This window comes from Mastomys coucha, unplaced genomic scaffold (assembly GCF_008632895.1).
Source record: "Mastomys coucha isolate ucsf_1 unplaced genomic scaffold, UCSF_Mcou_1 pScaffold15, whole genome shotgun sequence".
NCBI classification, from domain to species: domain Eukaryota; kingdom Metazoa; phylum Chordata; class Mammalia; order Rodentia; family Muridae; genus Mastomys; species Mastomys coucha.
The window spans coordinates 156021307-156038814 of NW_022196897.1; the positions used below are offsets into that span (position 1 = coordinate 156021307).

At 46.8% G+C, this 17508-nt stretch overlaps 1 protein-coding gene across 4 annotated transcripts in view; it reads left to right on the forward strand.

Annotated features, from left to right (window-relative positions):
• The window catches only part of Tshz2 (teashirt zinc finger homeobox 2), a 462303-nt gene that overhangs the window by 255830 nt on the left and 188965 nt on the right, over positions 1–17508 (forward strand). For 2 of the 4 annotated variants that reach the window (XM_031372865.1, XM_031372866.1), the window contains exon 2: positions 3239–6299. In XM_031372865.1, coding sequence (XP_031228725.1) covers positions 3239–6291 — 3053 coding nt within the window. In that variant the 3' untranslated portion in view covers positions 6292–6299. Of the gene's footprint in view, positions 1–3238; positions 8191–17508 lie in introns of those variants that run through there. The other 2 variants (XM_031372867.1, XM_031372864.1) reach the window with 2 other exon arrangements.

Below are 17508 nucleotides of genomic sequence, written 5' to 3' on the forward strand. Positions count from 1 at the left end.
CATGTTATTTTATCGGGTGCATGAGATTTAGTCTATTCTGTGGAGGCAAACAGACAAAAAAGGGTCTCTCAGCACGAGTTACTCTGCTGTAAAGGTTATAGTAAACATGTCAATGCCTAATTAAGCAGAAAATTTTATCTGTATTGTGGGGGAGGAGTATGCTGTCTCCGACTTTTCTTCTGGGGAATCCATTTAGAAGGACAAAGTAGATTGTGAGGTTGAATGGGTCCAGGAAGCTCAGCATCCAAATGTCAGCAGAAAAGGGGGGAAATGGGAAGAAGTAATACTTCTTATCCCTTGCTGAAAACTGATGGCAATGGCTGGCAGACTGTGTGTGAGTGTGTGTATGTGTGTGTGTGTGTGTGTGTGTGTGAGTGTGTGTGTGTGTATGTGTGTGTGTGTGTGTGTGTGTGTGTGTGTGTGTGTGTGTGTGTGTGTGTGTGTGTGTGTGTGTGTGTGTGTGTGTTTCTCTCCGTGATCACACTTAGCCATAAGCATTGTAACAATATGTTATAGCCTGGAATAGTCATGGATAGTGTATTTGTCTCAGAGTCATAACACCCATTTGCTTTTCAAAAGAGACTGTAGTTATTTTATAAAGTTTGCCTGATTTCACTTGCAAAAATGATATACTATTTCACCAAGAATGGTGGCTCATTCCTGGAACCTCAGCCATAAGGAAGAGGGCTGTGAGAAGTCCCAGCCAGCCTGGGACTGCACAGAGACACTCAGAAGAAACAACAATGGCAAACTGACGGTATTTGATGGCTAAAATGTATCTGATTTTTGAAGTACCTCTTATATCTTAGGAAACTTTTCTTTCTTTATAATTAATAACTTTCTCCCTGAGTGTAGCAGTCTAACACCTCTTTAAAATACTAAATTAGTCCTAGGGGAAAGGGAAGGGGCGATGAATGGCAGGGATGGCCTGCTGCAGGCACTTGGTTGTTTCAAAATGCAGTTTTCTTGCGAGAAGTGGCCACTTATTAATGGTTGCTTGGCTGGATTGAGTAGTTTTCCTTTCTTCCAATCAATTCATGGCACTAGAGACCAGCAACACCAATTTAATGAAAAATCTGCTTGTCAGCTTGCTGGGGAAGCAAAAAACCACCACACCAATAACAATAAAATAACAAACACAACCATAAAACTTGTGGCCAGACTGAACTTTTCCACTTTATCTTGTTTTATAGACTCCTTCCTCAAACTCATGGGCTCTTGTCTTCCGCATTCACACAATCCTCTCTGAGAAGGCGGATATCTGCTTAGCAATCGACCAAATTTCACTGCTGCCCTGGGAAGGTTTTCTTATTCATTAGATTGGCAGTAGAAAGGGGGGTAGGGGTTTCCTGCACAAGACAATGGATTCTTTAACAAACAGAAGGGGAGTGTGGGGGGACCCTGCGTACTCTGCAGTTTTCTTCATTCTGAACCCGCAGTTTCCTGACCTATAAAAACATAAGCACCAACGATTGCTGTGTGTGGATATGAGAAAAATGTGAAAGACTGCTTGTGGACTGGAAGGATGGTTCAGTTGTCACCGCATAAGTGTGAGGGTCAGGGTTTGGATAGCAAGTTCCCATGTACATGGCAGGTGCTCATTCCCTCGCCCTCCCCTTCCCCTCCCCTCTCCCTCTTCCTTTCTCCCTGTCTCTGTGTGTGTGTGTGTCTCTGTCTCTGTCTCTGTCTCTCTGTCTCTCTGTCTCTCTCTGTGTGTCTCTCTGTCTCTCTGTCTCTCTCTCTCTCTCTCTCTCTCTCTCTCTCTCTCTCTCTCTCTCTCTCTCTCTTTCTCTGTTAGCCTTGTATGAAGAGATACCTCCATTCCAAACTTTAGACTTGGCATATGGGAAGAACAGAATCTGATCTCGGGTTTCTCTCTCCACTTGACAGAGAGAGAGAGAGAGAGAGAGAGAGAGAGAGAGAGAGAGAGAGAGAGAGAGAGATGTTTATGAGGAAATATAGTACCTTAAGATCGTGCTAGCGTTGCAGATCTGAAGCTGGGTCTCCTTTGCATGGGAACACCTTTGCTTATATCTTACCCATGTGACTCTAAAAGGCCAGGTGGAGAAAATGAACCCATGGGCATAAATAGCCACATTCCCCATCAGCACTGATGGGGATTTGCCCATTAATTCTCTTTTGCTCCCGCTCTCCTCTCTCGTGCCTGCATTTTCCCTGTGCAATTACTGGCCCTCGGTCCTTTCAGAGAAGGCAAAGCATGCATTCCCCCATAGCATTTTGCATCCACAAATCAACTCTGTAATTGGCATCTCATGACGGATACCCACAAATCACAGAGCATTTGAAATTACAGGAGCAAGATGGAAAGAGTATTTTCAGCCGTGTCTGGAAAGGTCTTCATAAACCTGTGAGAGAATAATAGACTGGCCCCCAAGTCTCCCATTCTAACACCACTCACCATTATTTTAAAATCATTGTATTTGCTGAGCTTACATAATTTTTCAGCCATTGGTGGGAGATGGTATTTGCATACTCTATCCTCTCTCTCCGGGCAAATCTCTATAAAATATTACAATATAAAAATGTTATAACAAAGACACAGGCTATCAAGGATAGAACCGCTATGCATCCAGGTTCCTAGTTAGATGAAGTCAAGCCAATACTCCCAAGTGTCTTGGGGCAGTTGGTCATGGAGATGCTAAGGACAAAGCACTAACTTTCTTATGAGCCAATATTCTCCTGTACCATGATGTTAATAGGATTTGCATTTCAGTCTAGATTTCCAGAAAACCTTACACACAAATTTAGCCACTGCCCCATTACAGGAACATCAGAGTGATATGTGACCCTACACTGTTAACCTGTGATCATAATCATTCATAAAGAATTATGCCCTTGCCAAGATATAAAGGAACAGGCAATGGATGGCACAGAGGACAACATTTGGGGTCTAGGGATGTACTCAGTTGTCTTAGTGCTTGCCTAGCATGCATGAAAGCTGGATTCTATCCCCAGCATCACATAAACTAGACATGATGGTTGGTAGAGGCGAGAGGATCAAAAGTTCGTGTCCTGGTACATAGCAAATTTGAGGCCAGCCTGGGCTACATGAGACCCTATCCCAAAATAAAACCCTGGCATGTATTGTTTCCATTTCTGTTAAGGTTGGTAAAAGTATAGATTGCATGGCTATTCAGTTCAGGCTGAGCAAGCAGGGCCATGGGGATGGACTGTCAGCTGTTGCTACATTTAGTTCATCTCTCTCTATCTCCTGCAGGGTATGCCCAGGAGGAGGTCCTGAAGGAAGAGGAGGAATTAAAGGAAGAAGAGGAGGAGGAGGAAGACAGTGGCTCCGTGGCTCAACACCAGGGCAGCAATGACACCGGGACAGATGAGGAACTAGAAACAGGCCCAGAGCAGAAAGGCTACTTCAGCTGCCAGAACTCACCAGGGAGCCACCTGTCCAATCAGGACGCAGAAAACGAGTCTCTCCTGAGCGATGCCAGCGATCAGGTGTCAGACATCAAAAGTGTCTGTGGGCGAGATGCCTCGGACAAGAGAGGGAACACTCACCCCAAGCTTCCAAGTGAACCCCATAACTGCATGGATAAAATGACAGCTGTCTATGCCAATATCCTGTCAGATTCCTACTGGTCGGGCCTGGGCCTCGGCTTCAAGTTATCCAACAGCGAGAGGCGGAATTGTGACACCCGCAACAGCAGCAGCAAGAACGATTTTGATTGGCACCAGGATGCCCTGTCTAAAAGCCTACAGCAGAACTTGCCTTCCCGCTCTGTCTCTAAGCCCAGCCTGTTCAGCTCTGTGCAGCTGTACCGGCAGAGCAGTAAGGTGTGCGGTTCGGTGTTCACCGGCGCCAGCAGGTTCCGCTGCAGGCAGTGCAGTGCAGCCTATGACACTCTCGTAGAGCTGACTGTGCACATGAACGAGACAGGCCACTACCAAGATGACAACCGCAAAAAAGATAAACTCAGACCCACGAGCTACTCAAAGCCCCGGAAAAGGGCCTTCCAAGACATGGACAAAGAGGATGCTCAAAAGGTTCTGAAATGTATGTTTTGTGGCGACTCCTTCGATTCCCTCCAAGATTTGAGTGTCCACATGATAAAGACAAAACATTACCAAAAAGTGCCTTTGAAGGAGCCGGTACCAACCATTTCCTCCAAGATGGTCACACCAGCCAAGAAGCGGGTTTTCGATGTCAACAGGCCTTGCTCCCCCGACTCCACCACGGGGTCACTTGCAGATTCGTTTTCTTCCCAGAAGAGCGCTAACCTGCAGCTGCCCTCCAACAGCCGCTACGGCTACCAAAACGGCGCCAGCTACACCTGGCAGTTCGAGGCCTGCAAGTCCCAGATCTTAAAGTGTATGGAGTGTGGCAGCTCCCACGATACTTTGCAACAACTCACCACCCACATGATGGTCACGGGCCACTTTCTCAAAGTCACTAGCTCTGCCTCCAAGAAAGGAAAGCAACTTGTGTTGGACCCCCTGGCTGTGGAGAAAATGCAGACGCTGTCTGAGACCCCAACCAGTGAGTCTCTGGCCCCTAAGCCATCGAGTAACTCCCCCTCCGAGTGCACAGCCTCTACCACTGAGTTAAAGAAAGAGAGCAAGAAGGAGAAGGGGGAGGTCGGCGAAGAGGAGCAAGGTGTGAAAAGCGAGGAATATGAAGACACTCTACAGAAGCCACTCGACCCCACCATAAAATACCAGTATCTACGAGAGGAGGACTTGGAAGACGGCTCGAAGGGCGGTGGGGACATTTTAAAGTCACTGGAAAATACCGTAACCACAGCCATCAACAAGGCCCAAAATGGTGCTCCCAGCTGGAGCGCATACCCAAGTATCCACGCAGCCTACCAGCTGTCGGAGGGCACCAAGCCACCCATGGCAATGGGCTCTCAGATACTGCAAATCCGACCCAACCTTGCCAACAAGCTAAGGCCCATTGCACCCAAATGGAAAGGCATGCCACTCGGCCCCGTCCCCACAAGCCTGGCCCTGTACACTCGAGTCAAGAAGGAGACCGAAGACAAAGATGAAGTCGTGAAGCCGTGTGGGAAGGAAAGTCCCCGCGAAGAGGCAACATCTTTCAGCCAGCCCGAGGGTGAGTCGTTCTCCAAAATCGAACCACCTTCAGAATCCAGAAAGGCTGAGCCCTGTCCCCTGAAGGAGGAGGAGAAGCTGCCGAAAGAGAAACCAGAGCCGTTAGAACCAGTGTCTTCTCTGACCAATGGCTGTGCGCCGGCTAACCACACCCCGGCTCTGCCTTCCATCAACCCGCTCAGTGCCCTACAGTCCGTCCTGAACAACCACCTGGGCAAAGCCACTGAGTCCTTGCGCTCCCCTTCCTGCTCCAGCCCCAACTCAAGCACAATCCCCATGTTCCATAAATCCAGTCTCAACGTGGTGGACAAGCCGGTCATAAGTCCCACCTCCACCAGGCCGGCGGCCAGCGTGTCCCGACACTACCTTTTTGAGAACACCGACCAGCCTATTGACCTGACCAAGTCCAAAAGCAAGAGAACCGAGTCCTCGCAAGCACAATCCTGCACGTCCCCACCTCAGAAGCATGCTCTGTGTGACATTGCCGATATGGTCAAGGTCCTCCCCAAAGCCACCACCCCAAAGCCAGCCGCTTCCTCTAGGGTCCCTCCTATGAAGCTGGAAATCGACGTCAGACGCTTCGAGGATGTTTCCAGCGAAGTCTCCACTTTGCACAAAAGGAAAGGCCGGCAGTCCAACTGGAATCCTCAACATCTCCTCATCCTGCAAGCTCAGTTTGCCTCGAGCCTCTTCCAGACCTCAGAGGGCAAATACTTGCTTTCTGACCTGGGCCCGCAAGAACGGATGCAAATCTCAAAGTTCACGGGACTCTCCATGACCACAATCAGCCACTGGCTGGCTAACGTCAAGTACCAGCTTAGGAAAACAGGTGGCACCAAATTCCTGAAAAACATGGACAAAGGTCACCCCATCTTTTACTGCAGTGACTGTGCGTCCCAGTTCAGAACCCCCTCTACCTACATCAGCCACTTAGAGTCTCACCTGGGCTTCCAAATGAAGGACATGACCCGGATGGCGGCTGACCAGCAAAACAAGGTGGAGCAGGAGATCTCCCGGGTGTCGTCGGCTCAGAGGTCACCGGAAACAATAGCTGGCGAAGAGGACACAGACTCTAAATTCAAGTGTAAGTTATGCAGTCGGACATTTGTGAGCAAACACGCAGTAAAACTCCACCTAAGCAAAACGCACAGCAAGTCACCCGAACACCATTCTCAGTTTGTAACAGACGTGGATGAAGAATAGTTCTGCAGGTATGGGGTTTGCTCCCAGGTGACAGTGACCATGGCCTTGTGAGGAGCATGTTAAAAAGGAGATGCGTCTGCTTAGAGGCAGAGGCCGTCTCCTGAGGCCCGCAGGAACGTAGTTGGCTGCCATAGACTTACTTTTACAAAAGACAGGACTTGATGAGTGGGTCCTAGCCATTACCGCCACGTCCTCCAGTTTAGCTGGGAAGCAGGATACAATGTATCTAAGAGAGATGAAGCTCATGGTTGCTCATAGGGCTCCAGGACACACGATTCCCTTAGCAACCCAAGGCCCAATCTCCAAGGTCCAGCTTCCCCTCATTTTAATTAACAAGGACTAGATTCCATTTTGCCATCAGCCTTCCCACAGCAATGCTTAATTCTTAACGGAGTTGGGAAGAAGAGGCACCAGAGTGAAGACAGTGGGGGGAGGGGGACTTCCTAGGGGCCTTTATATACAGAGATAGCTTAATCAGTTCACAAATGGCTTAATGTTATCTTTACTATCAGCCCTTGCAAGGAATGCATTTGGTAGCCGACTTTTATCGACTCTGCACTCCTCCCGTTTCCTTCATACATTCATTTCCCTACAGAAGAGCAGGGACCCTTAAGGGGGACCGTCGGGATGCACTCCTCTATGGAGCAGGGAGAGAAAAACTGCCTTTAGATTTTCTTTACGATAAACTCAGAATCAGAGTCCACCTTTAACAAAGACAGATGCAAAACGCCCCTGCGAGTTTATTTCCCATATATAGAGAAGGATAACCGAAGCCTGTGTATGGCCAAGTGAGTAGGGTCTGTCCAACAGCTTCAAGATATTTTTTTTAAACTGGGCTGGAGGTGCACTTTGGTAGTAGAGTACATAAGGTCTTGGGTTCAAGCCCCAGAACCAAAATGAGAAAAAAAAAAAAGGAATTTGTATCATATATCATAGAAGTCCATGCCTTGCTTTGTTACTTATGTCACCTCCAGGAGAAAGGACAGAGACCAAAGGCAAATACTTTATAGCAAATTAGTCACGTAGGCTGCTTCCAAATATTGAGCTTCAGCAAGGCTGGATGCCAGCAGACCTCCTTCTGCCCTCCCCTCCAGCATGACATGCCCACACGCTAGGGACCCCAACACATGTTCAGATTGACCTCTGCCTAAGGCTCCACCCCAACACAAGGACCCCACACGAACTAAGGGTTCTGTACTTTACAGCCCAGCATATGCTCCACAGCGTTACGGAATTGCTCTTAATTAACTCACGACAAGGTATGGAAAGCTTATCATATGCGCCCTCAGCACCCCCTCTTCGCAAAGCTTTTACTTTTCCACAGGAGACTTTCGGGTCAAGCCGGACAGGCTCAGGTGCTAGGGAAGGCTCCAGGTAGAGAAAGGTCCTGTGTGGCAAGCTCCGAGCGCTCCTCACACAGCTAGAGAGTTTCTGAGGGGGAAGATGGGGGAAGGGAAAGAGAAATGCGCACTTGACTGGTCCTCCCTCCAGGTGGGAATCCATGCTTCTGATTTGGGTGGCTCCCGTGAGGGCTACCCCTACTGTCTGCATGCCTTTATCATGATAACTAAATGTTCCGGGCAGATTCATCTCCGGGTTTCCAAGCATGATTGTACATCTTACCTTGTTGAATGGAAAGCTATTTTGCATCTGTTGAGCCCAATGTGAGCTCTGGGTTCTGCCACATGCTATTTATTTACCATATCACATCTTAAATTTTTATGTAATTAGCCATTATGCTCTTCTGGTCCTTAAAAAAAAAAAAAGGTGGACATACATAAAGAACCTAGAGTCAAGAAGTATGTTTTAAATCTAATAATTGTGGGTCCAAACCACGGCTAAGAGAACAAATAGGTGATGTTTATTTTGTGCTATAATAAAGACCAATTTTCCACCTGTTAGGTTTGCAATCATTTTTTAACTGCGATATGTAACTAGGGAGCAGCGAGCAGAGAGGGGGGTGGGGCTTGTTCCAAGTCAGAATCTGAAGCACACACTCTCTGTTTAGAGAAGCAAAAGTCGACCAATAATTTGGGGGATATACACAGAGGCTGCCTGTAAATCTGGGAGACACATGGGTTAAGACCTAGTTTTGCATCTGTCCACATCTGTACAGAATGAACACTTCTAATATATGACAGTGCTATCATTATATAGACTACAAAAGTTCTGTCTTCATGCAACCATGGCCATGCCGGGGTGCCTGACAGAGATGCAGAAAAATGTTTGACGTTATCCCATCCAATGGGAGTGTGTCATGTATGTAGGAGAGAGCATGTGGGTGCCGGTGTGTTTGTGTTTACATGGAAACTATTCCAATCTGCTTGACTGCTTCCCCCCCCCAACCCCCGTGGGTGACAAGGCGATGTCTTGGAGTTTGGCCCACCTAGAAAAGAGTACTTCTCCACTTCCAGAACTTGATTAAAGCCATGTGTATACACCCTGCCCACTCTTCAAAGTTTACCAATAGGATAGCTTGCTTTCGTTGGGTTTTTTAATTTTATAAATTTTATTATATTTATATATATATATGTGTGTATATATTTTAGATGATGGTTTTCAATGGTTACGGGATTCTATCATCACCTGGAACTCTAATCTTAGCTGATATGAAGGAGGGTACAATGTTTGAAAACATAATGTGGTATTTTATAAAACACATCAAAATACAGTGGGCTACTTAAAAGGTCACCATTTCTACACATTTCCAAAGGGCACAAATTTCGAGCTGACTTTTCTCTCCTTTCCTGTGCCCACCTCTAATCCTGGGAACACCCTGCCAGGTAGCAAAGTCAAATTTCCATTTAAAATTCTTTGTAAAGTATTAAACGGGCAGCCCCTCTTTTAGGACATAAGTAATCTAAAACAATTTCCCCATGGATTTGTATATACCTTTAAAAGTCTCTTGCTCCTGACTGGAAATTAAACAGCGAGTGAATCATTGAGTCTCGAATGCATAAGGACTTCAAATTATAGTCATTACCACGTAATATAGTGTGCGCGTTTAACGGCACACCTAACCTTGAGACTGCTGGCAGAAATGTATTCTAGTCCAACAAGCTGCCTGCCACTTCTGTTATGGATGGCTTGATGAAAATGTATGTTGGGGGGTGAAAGGCACGGAGGGCTGCCAGATAAGATAAAGGATGGGCGGCTAATCCAGTTGAACTTGCCCTTCACTGAACCACCCAGTCTTTGTACAGCCATGTTCCAAATAGCATGTTGTGGACCTTAGCTTTATTTAAAAAAAAAAAAAAAAAAATCCACTGTTCACATGAGATTCATTTTCAAGCTGGAAAGTCGTAATTCTATCGACATTAATCATGTAGATTACACGCCAATCTAGGAGGCACCGAACAGGCTGGAGTCGTGAAGGCCTGTGAGGGGTACCCACCGTTTTTCTGTCCATTAAAGAAATGCCCTTCTTTCTGTTTCTCCTTCCCTCCCTCTGGCCCTTCCATCCCTCGGCAAATATTGGTTGGTTTACTACGCCCCACACCTAGTTAGCGAACTGTGGGGGTTTGTAGCAATTGTTTCTTCGCAGGCATCACGCCTCACAAATGCCCAGTAAGTGTGGGTTGATTCAAAGAAATAATGACGGAGGCGCAATACGGCACTTCCCAAGGTCCCACCAATCTCTGACCTTCACTTACACATTAGCTCATGTCTAGACCATGGTCCCATGGAAAACGTGGTGCTGATACCAGGAAATAAACTGAACTAATGACCAGAATGAATGTTGACCATGAAGGCCAAGGGCAGACACACTACTCAGGGGCACTTGGCTGAATGGAGTGCATAGCAGAGACCCTTCCCTGTCTCAGGGAAACAAAGATGGCGGGCACTCATTCTGAGGAGCATTTGGCTGCACAGGTCATCCTTCCTGGCTTCCAACTTCATCCCATCCCACCATGCTGAACCCCATTTTCCATATTTGTAAAATGGGGACATCATAACCTGTTCGCAGGAAGGATTTGAGAATTACATAAATGCATGTGAATACTTTGCATAAAGCCTGGTTATACAGGAAGCCCAGGAAAGTAAGTCCTGTGGAGTCTCTCAGCCCTGCCTGTGCCCTGAAGCATAGGGAATCTTGGAATCTCAGCCCTGCCTGTGCCCTGAAGCATAGGGAATCTTGGAATCGGCCGTCTCCCCAACTGACTAACTCATGTCCAGATGGTTGTACCCCGTGCAAACCTTACCCTTTGCTGTAGCTATGGCAAAACTATCACTGCTTGGCTTATTCCTATGAGTCGGGAATGGCTACACTTGGTACCCTCGTTTAAAGGAAGGTAAGCCTTAGCTAAAGGGATCCCATCGTCCTTCCGTTAATACGAAGTCAGCAAGGTGGGAGTCCCAACCTTAAGCATCATGGGTCTATACCATCCTCATCCAGTATCCTCTGCCCTTGGTACCCTCCTCCTCCCAACCTGAGTTGAGGGTCCACTGTATGGCCGACCGTACAGAGAAAAGGCTGGAACATGTTGGGTAAGAGGAGCTCCAAGGGTTCCTCAGGGGTTCTGAGGAAACCAGCCGTAAACGCGTCACAATTCCGTGTGGCCTAGCAGCAGAAATGCTTTATGAGAAGTGTGTCCTTGTGCAATTTCGATATTGCATGGACATCTGAGTGAGCAAAGACAGCCATGAGGTCACTCATGATGTCACTGAGTGCTGGATGTCAGAGAACTCCCAGAATACCTAGAGTCAGATGTTAAGCAAAAGATTATCACACAGAAATATGGGGACCTCAGATGCCATGCAGGGTGAAGCTGAGCACCTGTGTTCCTGTTAATTCCATGCTTAGTCATATGACATGCATTTCTATAAAGTATCAAACCAAGACATCACCCAAAGCCACGTGGACGTGGGTCTACATCACCCTGACTCCCAGGGCAAACAAAATAAGACGAGATCAAGTGTGTTCAGGGTGGTACAGCCAAAGGTGAAGACCACATGAGAAACAGAACTATGTAGGACTCTCTGGCCCTTCCCAAGGGACAAGAACCAAATGAGGGAATTTTTGTAATTTTTTTTTCGTTTTTTTGGAGTAATCAGCACTTCACCCCATTGCACTTTGACCCTCATTTGGACTCCCAAATGCTCCGTCTTGACGTGTGTAATTCGCCGCTTTAATATAGATCAACATTGTTTTTAATTTACCCCAGTCAGCCATCACCATCATCCTTTCATTTAAGCAGACATGATTTTTGGTTTGTTTTTTTTTTTTCCTTTTGCTAAATTGAAACTCCATGAGCGACAGGGAGTGCAATGTTTTAATTAGCTCATATTTTTTATATGGATTTATGTCTTTAAAATACATTTGTGTAATTCTTCAGCTAAATTAAAAACGTCTTTCTACAAAAGCAAGGAGGGGAAAATAAAGAGTAAATTGCGTCATTAGGTTATGAAGACTCGGGAAGAGGGGAGAAGCCAGCTGGGGGACACAAGGCGTAGGTTTGCAGGGTCTGGCTCTCCAAGATCATTTAGAACTTGCCCTTCATTTAATGAAGTCTTTCTCTATAAAAGCATTTAAGAAAAAAAGAAAAGGCTTAGGGAGGGGAATTTTTTTTTCAAGGTCCCTTGTAAGTAAACAGGCAGTTAGTTACCTTCGATGAGCTCATTTGAAACCCAACCTGCCGCCAAACATAACAGAAAAAATACGAGTCGCAATGATAAACCGTTTTCCTCTGCAATTCTCTCTTTGTCTGTGTTTTTTTTTTTAACTATCAAGTTTAAAGCTTTCCACGATGCTTTTTTTTCTACTTTATAGGAGACAAGTGACATTCCGTGGTAAATGCGAGAAAAAGCCATGCAGAACTGAGATCTCTCTAATGCACTGACACTAACTTGCCCTCTATTGTTGGAAATGAGCAGACGCCCATGATTGTTCATCAAACAGCTCCTAATGCTGTTAAGGCATTCAGCTATAATTTCTCCTTGCATTTATAATTACTGTCATAGACTGCACACCTCGGTGAGCAGATTAAAGCTATAAACTATTTAGCCGCGGCTCTCCGACGAGGGACTTGATTTGTCTGGCAGGAGGTATTTGTTAGGGAGCTTGACACTTCACATAAAAACGACTCCACTTGATGAAGAACAATGCAGTTTGAGCAATGCGGGGATTTTAAATCAGTGGGGATGCCACGCCCCGTAAGACTCACAGGGCAGTTTGTTAAATGATATGTAGGCCAGGGGGTGTGAGATGCTCTTGGCTACCACAAGAAGAGGACCCACTGCTCAGCTCTTCTCCACTCTTCTCCTAGAGATGAGGAGCTGGTGGAAAATCAATGAAGCCTTTGTAAATGTTATAGGAGGCTCACCTGGCCAGGAGGTGGATGTCAATACCCCGAGGAACAGAAAACTCTACGGCTGAAGGGGGTGTGCGTACTCGGGAGGATTCCCAGAGTATGTGGGAGATAGTGGGTGACCTTTCTTCCCTCGTAGAACATCATTGTGTGTGTATGTGTGTGTGTGTGCGAGAGAGAGAGAGACACAGAGAGAGACAGAGAGAGAGACACAGAGAGAGAGACACAGAGAGAGGCAGAGAGTTTGTACATACATGATATATTCAAGTATGAAGTATGTTTCCATCACACTGACTTCTTGGCTCTCACCTGTAAAATAACAAAGACATTTTCTAACTTGGCTGTCTTGTTAGTGCTGGCACTTCTTAACCAGGAGCTTTTGATGTGTGAGACTTGTTTGTGAGCATGTGTTAACTTGCATTGCTAGGAATCAAACTCGGGGCTTGGAGCACTCTAAATCAGAACTCTAAAGCTAAGATACACTAACTCTAAGATATTTCTAAGATACACATGTGTGTGTGTGCTTGTGTTTGTGTGTGTATGATATCCATTAAATATAATGATACATTTCACAAGAATATTTCATATACATATATAATGCACTTGGAACATACCCACCCTCTCTCCCCACTCCCTGATATTTCCATTCACCTCTCCAGTTTTGTGTCCCTTGTGATAGGCTCTCACCAGGTACCCCAGGCTGGCCTTGAACTCACAGACACCCTGTTTTTACTTGCCTCTCCATGCTGGGCTTTCAGATCTGTTTGATGGACTTTTTCATGAACTTCGATTTGCTATGGAATCACCCTCCATCCATCCACATCCCACAGCCATAAATAAGCACAAATTTATTTTGATATTGTCATTGAGGATCAGGACCCACAGAGGACTTACAGATAGCCAGAACTGAGTGCTTGTATTCGAATATTCAGGACTGACCAATGCAAGCTCCCAAGAGCCAGGAAGTAGTGCATGGGATCCATCAGGCTGAGCACAACTGTGGCAAATTAAAGCACAAAGTGCCTGCATAGCTCTGACACGAGAGCTAAGAAATCCCTGTCTTTGCAGGAAGACAAATGTTTTCACTGATGGGTTTTATTGGTGAGTTCCAGGATGCTTGTTATTGTTTTGGACACTCTTCAGGCTAAACATATAAGCAGATAAAAAACCAGACCTGACTCCCAAGTTACCAGTTTGCAGCTTTCCAGTACGGTGCCAAGCTAGATGGGGATAGAGGTCCTCTTCCCTAGCTTCCTTGTCCCCTCAATTCCTATGACACTAGGACCTCAGTTCTTCCATCAACACACCACTCCAGCTGTGGAAGACCTGTGAGTTCCTTATGTTGCCCTTGCATAGAACAGAAAAGCAGTCTAAGATGTCTAAGGGTGCCAACCACCCAGGTTTGCTAAGGACTTGTCAGGAAGAGTTCCTGGGACTTGGAACAGTGATGAGAGTGAGCCCTGACACACTAGGCTGAGGCGGTCATTCAGCATCCTTTGACAGACTAGCTCTGTCTTACACATGTCACACTTCTGTTCTCCATGCGTCCAGAGGGCACGAGCTGCATTGAGATTGCAGCTGGTGAAACGGTTCCTGTGCTCTAATCCCAACAATATTTAATCAATGATGTTGTCCCTAAAACATTTGGACCAGTGATATATACTCTGTAGAGCGGCCATCATTTCCCTTTCAGAGATAGGGAGCCCCAGGCTCCGAGAAGGGTTTTCAGGAACCCGAGACCCACATGCAGCAGATGGCAGAGCTGTGACACCAAGCCAGTCCCCAGGGAGGCTATGCTCAGGGCTGATCACACAGCACCAGCCTCCTGAATTCATCCTGAGTTCAGAAAGCCAGCGTTTCCTAGCACAGTGCCTTTAAAGAGTGTAGGGTATTCACGGGACAGTGTGTGAGCTATGGATGACTATGGGCTGGGGAAATGGCTCCGTGGGTAAAGGGCATACTTAGTAAGTCAGAAGACCTAGATTTGTTGGTGGTGGGGTGGTTTTTACTTCATTAATCTAGTTATTTACTCGCTTTACATCCCGATCACAGCCCCTCCCTCATCTCTCAGTTCCACTCTCTACAAATTCCTACCCCCACTATCCCCTCTCCTTGTTCTCAGAGAAGGGAAAGCTCCCTTTGGGTACCACTCTGCCCTGGGACATCCAGAAGCAGCAGGACTACACATATCCTTTCCCACTGAGGCCCAACCAGGCAGTCCAGTTAGGGCAAGGGGGTCCAATGGCAGGCAACAGAGTCAGAGACAGTCCATCTGCTACAGATGTGGAGGGGGGCTCGCTCCAGCCCCTGCCTGTTATTTAACTAGTGCTTCAGACTCTGTGGGCCCTCATGGGCCTGAGTTAGTTGACTCTGTAGGTCTTCTTAGGGTGTGCTTGAACCCTCCGGCTTGTTCTGTTCTGTCCTCCACTCTTCCGCAAGACTCCCTGAGCTCCGCCTGATGTTTGGCTGTGAATCTCTGCCTCCGTTTCCATCCACGGCTGGATGAAGCCTCTCAGGAGAGAGTTATGACTTGGTGGAAGGGGAACGGGGAGGGTGATCAAGTGTGGGAGAGGAGAGGAGGGAGAGGGCTGGGAGTAAGGACAGAAATCAGTGGAGGACATCTCTTAACCTATGGGGAGAACCCTAATGAGATTCCTACCAGTTGGGGGATATGGAGACCAAAGTGGCTACCTCCTATAGCCGGGTGGGACTTCCAATGGGAGGGAGCAGGATATCAACTCATGAACAAAACCTTCAACCAAAAGGTTTGTCCTACCTACAAGATGTAAAGGGTAAAGATGGAGCAGAGATTGAGGGAACAGCCAACCAATGACTGCCCCAACCTGAGACCCATCCCATGTGGGGAAGCCAACCCCTGGCACTGTTAAAGATGCTCTGCTGGGCTTGAGGACCTGAATTTGAATCCCCAGAAGTGATGTAGAGCCACAGGCAGTAGCCTGTGTCTCTGATGGCTGTGTTCCTGTGACGGGAGGAAAGGCAGGGAGAGGAGAAATTCGGAAGCCAATGGGCAGCTGCATGGTATATGTATCAAAAGACCAAATAATAAAGGGGTTCTGTGTTAGACAGATGGGGGATATTTTCATTCAGCCTTCAAGACATGTGTACATAGCACACCTGCATCTGCTTACACACACATGTGCATACGTGTGCACACACACACACACACATGCCACAAAAATAAACCGCATGCACTTCAATACTGATGTCAACATTATCACAACATACAACTTGTTAAAAATAAAGTAAATACATAAAATACCAGTGACTATACCTCAGTCATGCTTATTACGAATAATAAAGTGTTCTTGCGTGCTCAAACGCTAGCTAGAAAGCTGGGAGGCCAGAAATACTCAGCTCCACTGCCAGCTCTAACGCTGAACCAACATTAGCTCTTGTAAGCCACCCAGGATCCTTACTAACATACAAAGACCCATGGCTCAGCCATACCACTGAGTCGTGACATTGGTCCTCAACAGTTGCTTCATGGTACATTCAAACAGCTTTGTGAAGATCTCCTCCTTCACTCAGACACCGTAGTCAAGCCCTGCTTGTGTGTCCTATGCCTTTTAAAAACCAAGGATGACACCCGGGTGGTGGTTGGCCACACCTTTAATCCTAGCACTCGAGAGGCAGAGGCAGGTCTCTAAGTTCAAGGCCAGCCTGGTCTACAGAGTAAGTTCCAGGACAGCCAAGGCTATATGGAGAAACCCTGTCTTGAAGACTAAAAAAACAAAACCAAGGATTCCCAAAACAGGACAGGTAAGTCCCAGGTGACTTAAATGTCACAAATGCGGGCTCACCAGAGGCTTCACAGGGCCTCGTGGCCTCTCAAGTGTTACCCCAAAACCTTTGTGAAATGTACTTGCCACTGAGCAGTATCAGGAGGTACAACTCTGAAGACATGGTTAAAGTTCATGGCCGTCGCAGGAGTGAATGAGTTATTTCGGGGAGTGAGCTCGCTATGACGGCTGTGGGTTCTTAACAAGAAAGATGAGTCCAGGGACCAAGGAGGCAGTTCCATGGGTAGAGTGCATGCTCACGTCCCTGGGTTTCATCCCCAGCACCATGTAAACCAGCTACGGTGATGCTCACCTATAATACCAGCAGAGGAGAAATGGGGGCAAGAGGCTAAGAAACTCGGGGTCATCACTGGCTACATAGTGAGTTCAGGATCAGCCTGGGATGCTGGTGACCTTGCCTTGAGATGAGAAAGAGAAGGAGACATGTCTGATTTCCCCTCTTTTCTAGTATGTGATGCCTCCTGTCACTTACAGCGGAGCCCACATTATACAGGCTCTCACCAGATGCAGCCTCTCCATCTCGGATCTCACAGTGTCCATAGCCACAAGCCAAATACATTGACATAATTTATTCATACATTAAGAGATGAGACCAGCCAAGCAGGCCCAGGACACTGAAGTCCCCGGGGTCACACTCAGTGGCAAGGGAGAATGTAGAACCAACCTCCACCAACTCTAAACACGCATTGCTTAGTAGCAATGACCACGTGACCCTTGTCACTTGTGCCTTCTCCACTTGATCCAACAATTCACTTCATAAAGCTGCCAAGTGACCATGGCATGTCTTCTAGCACCAAAGTCAAATGTTTGCAAACGTCTAGTAAATTAGAGACAGTCCCGTTGGTTGCTGTTTGAACACAAAAACCTGGATCCCCTGCACACACTGAAAGAGCCAAGTATGGCAGCATGCATCTCTAATCTGACAGGAGAGGCAGAGACAAGAGCTCACTGCCCAGAGAGACTAGCCAAATGGGCAAGTTCAAGGTTCAACAAAAGGACTGTCTCTAAAATCAAGGTGAAGAATGATAGAGAAAATGTCCAATATCAAAGTCTGGTCTGTAAATGTGCACACACACATGCTTCCCACA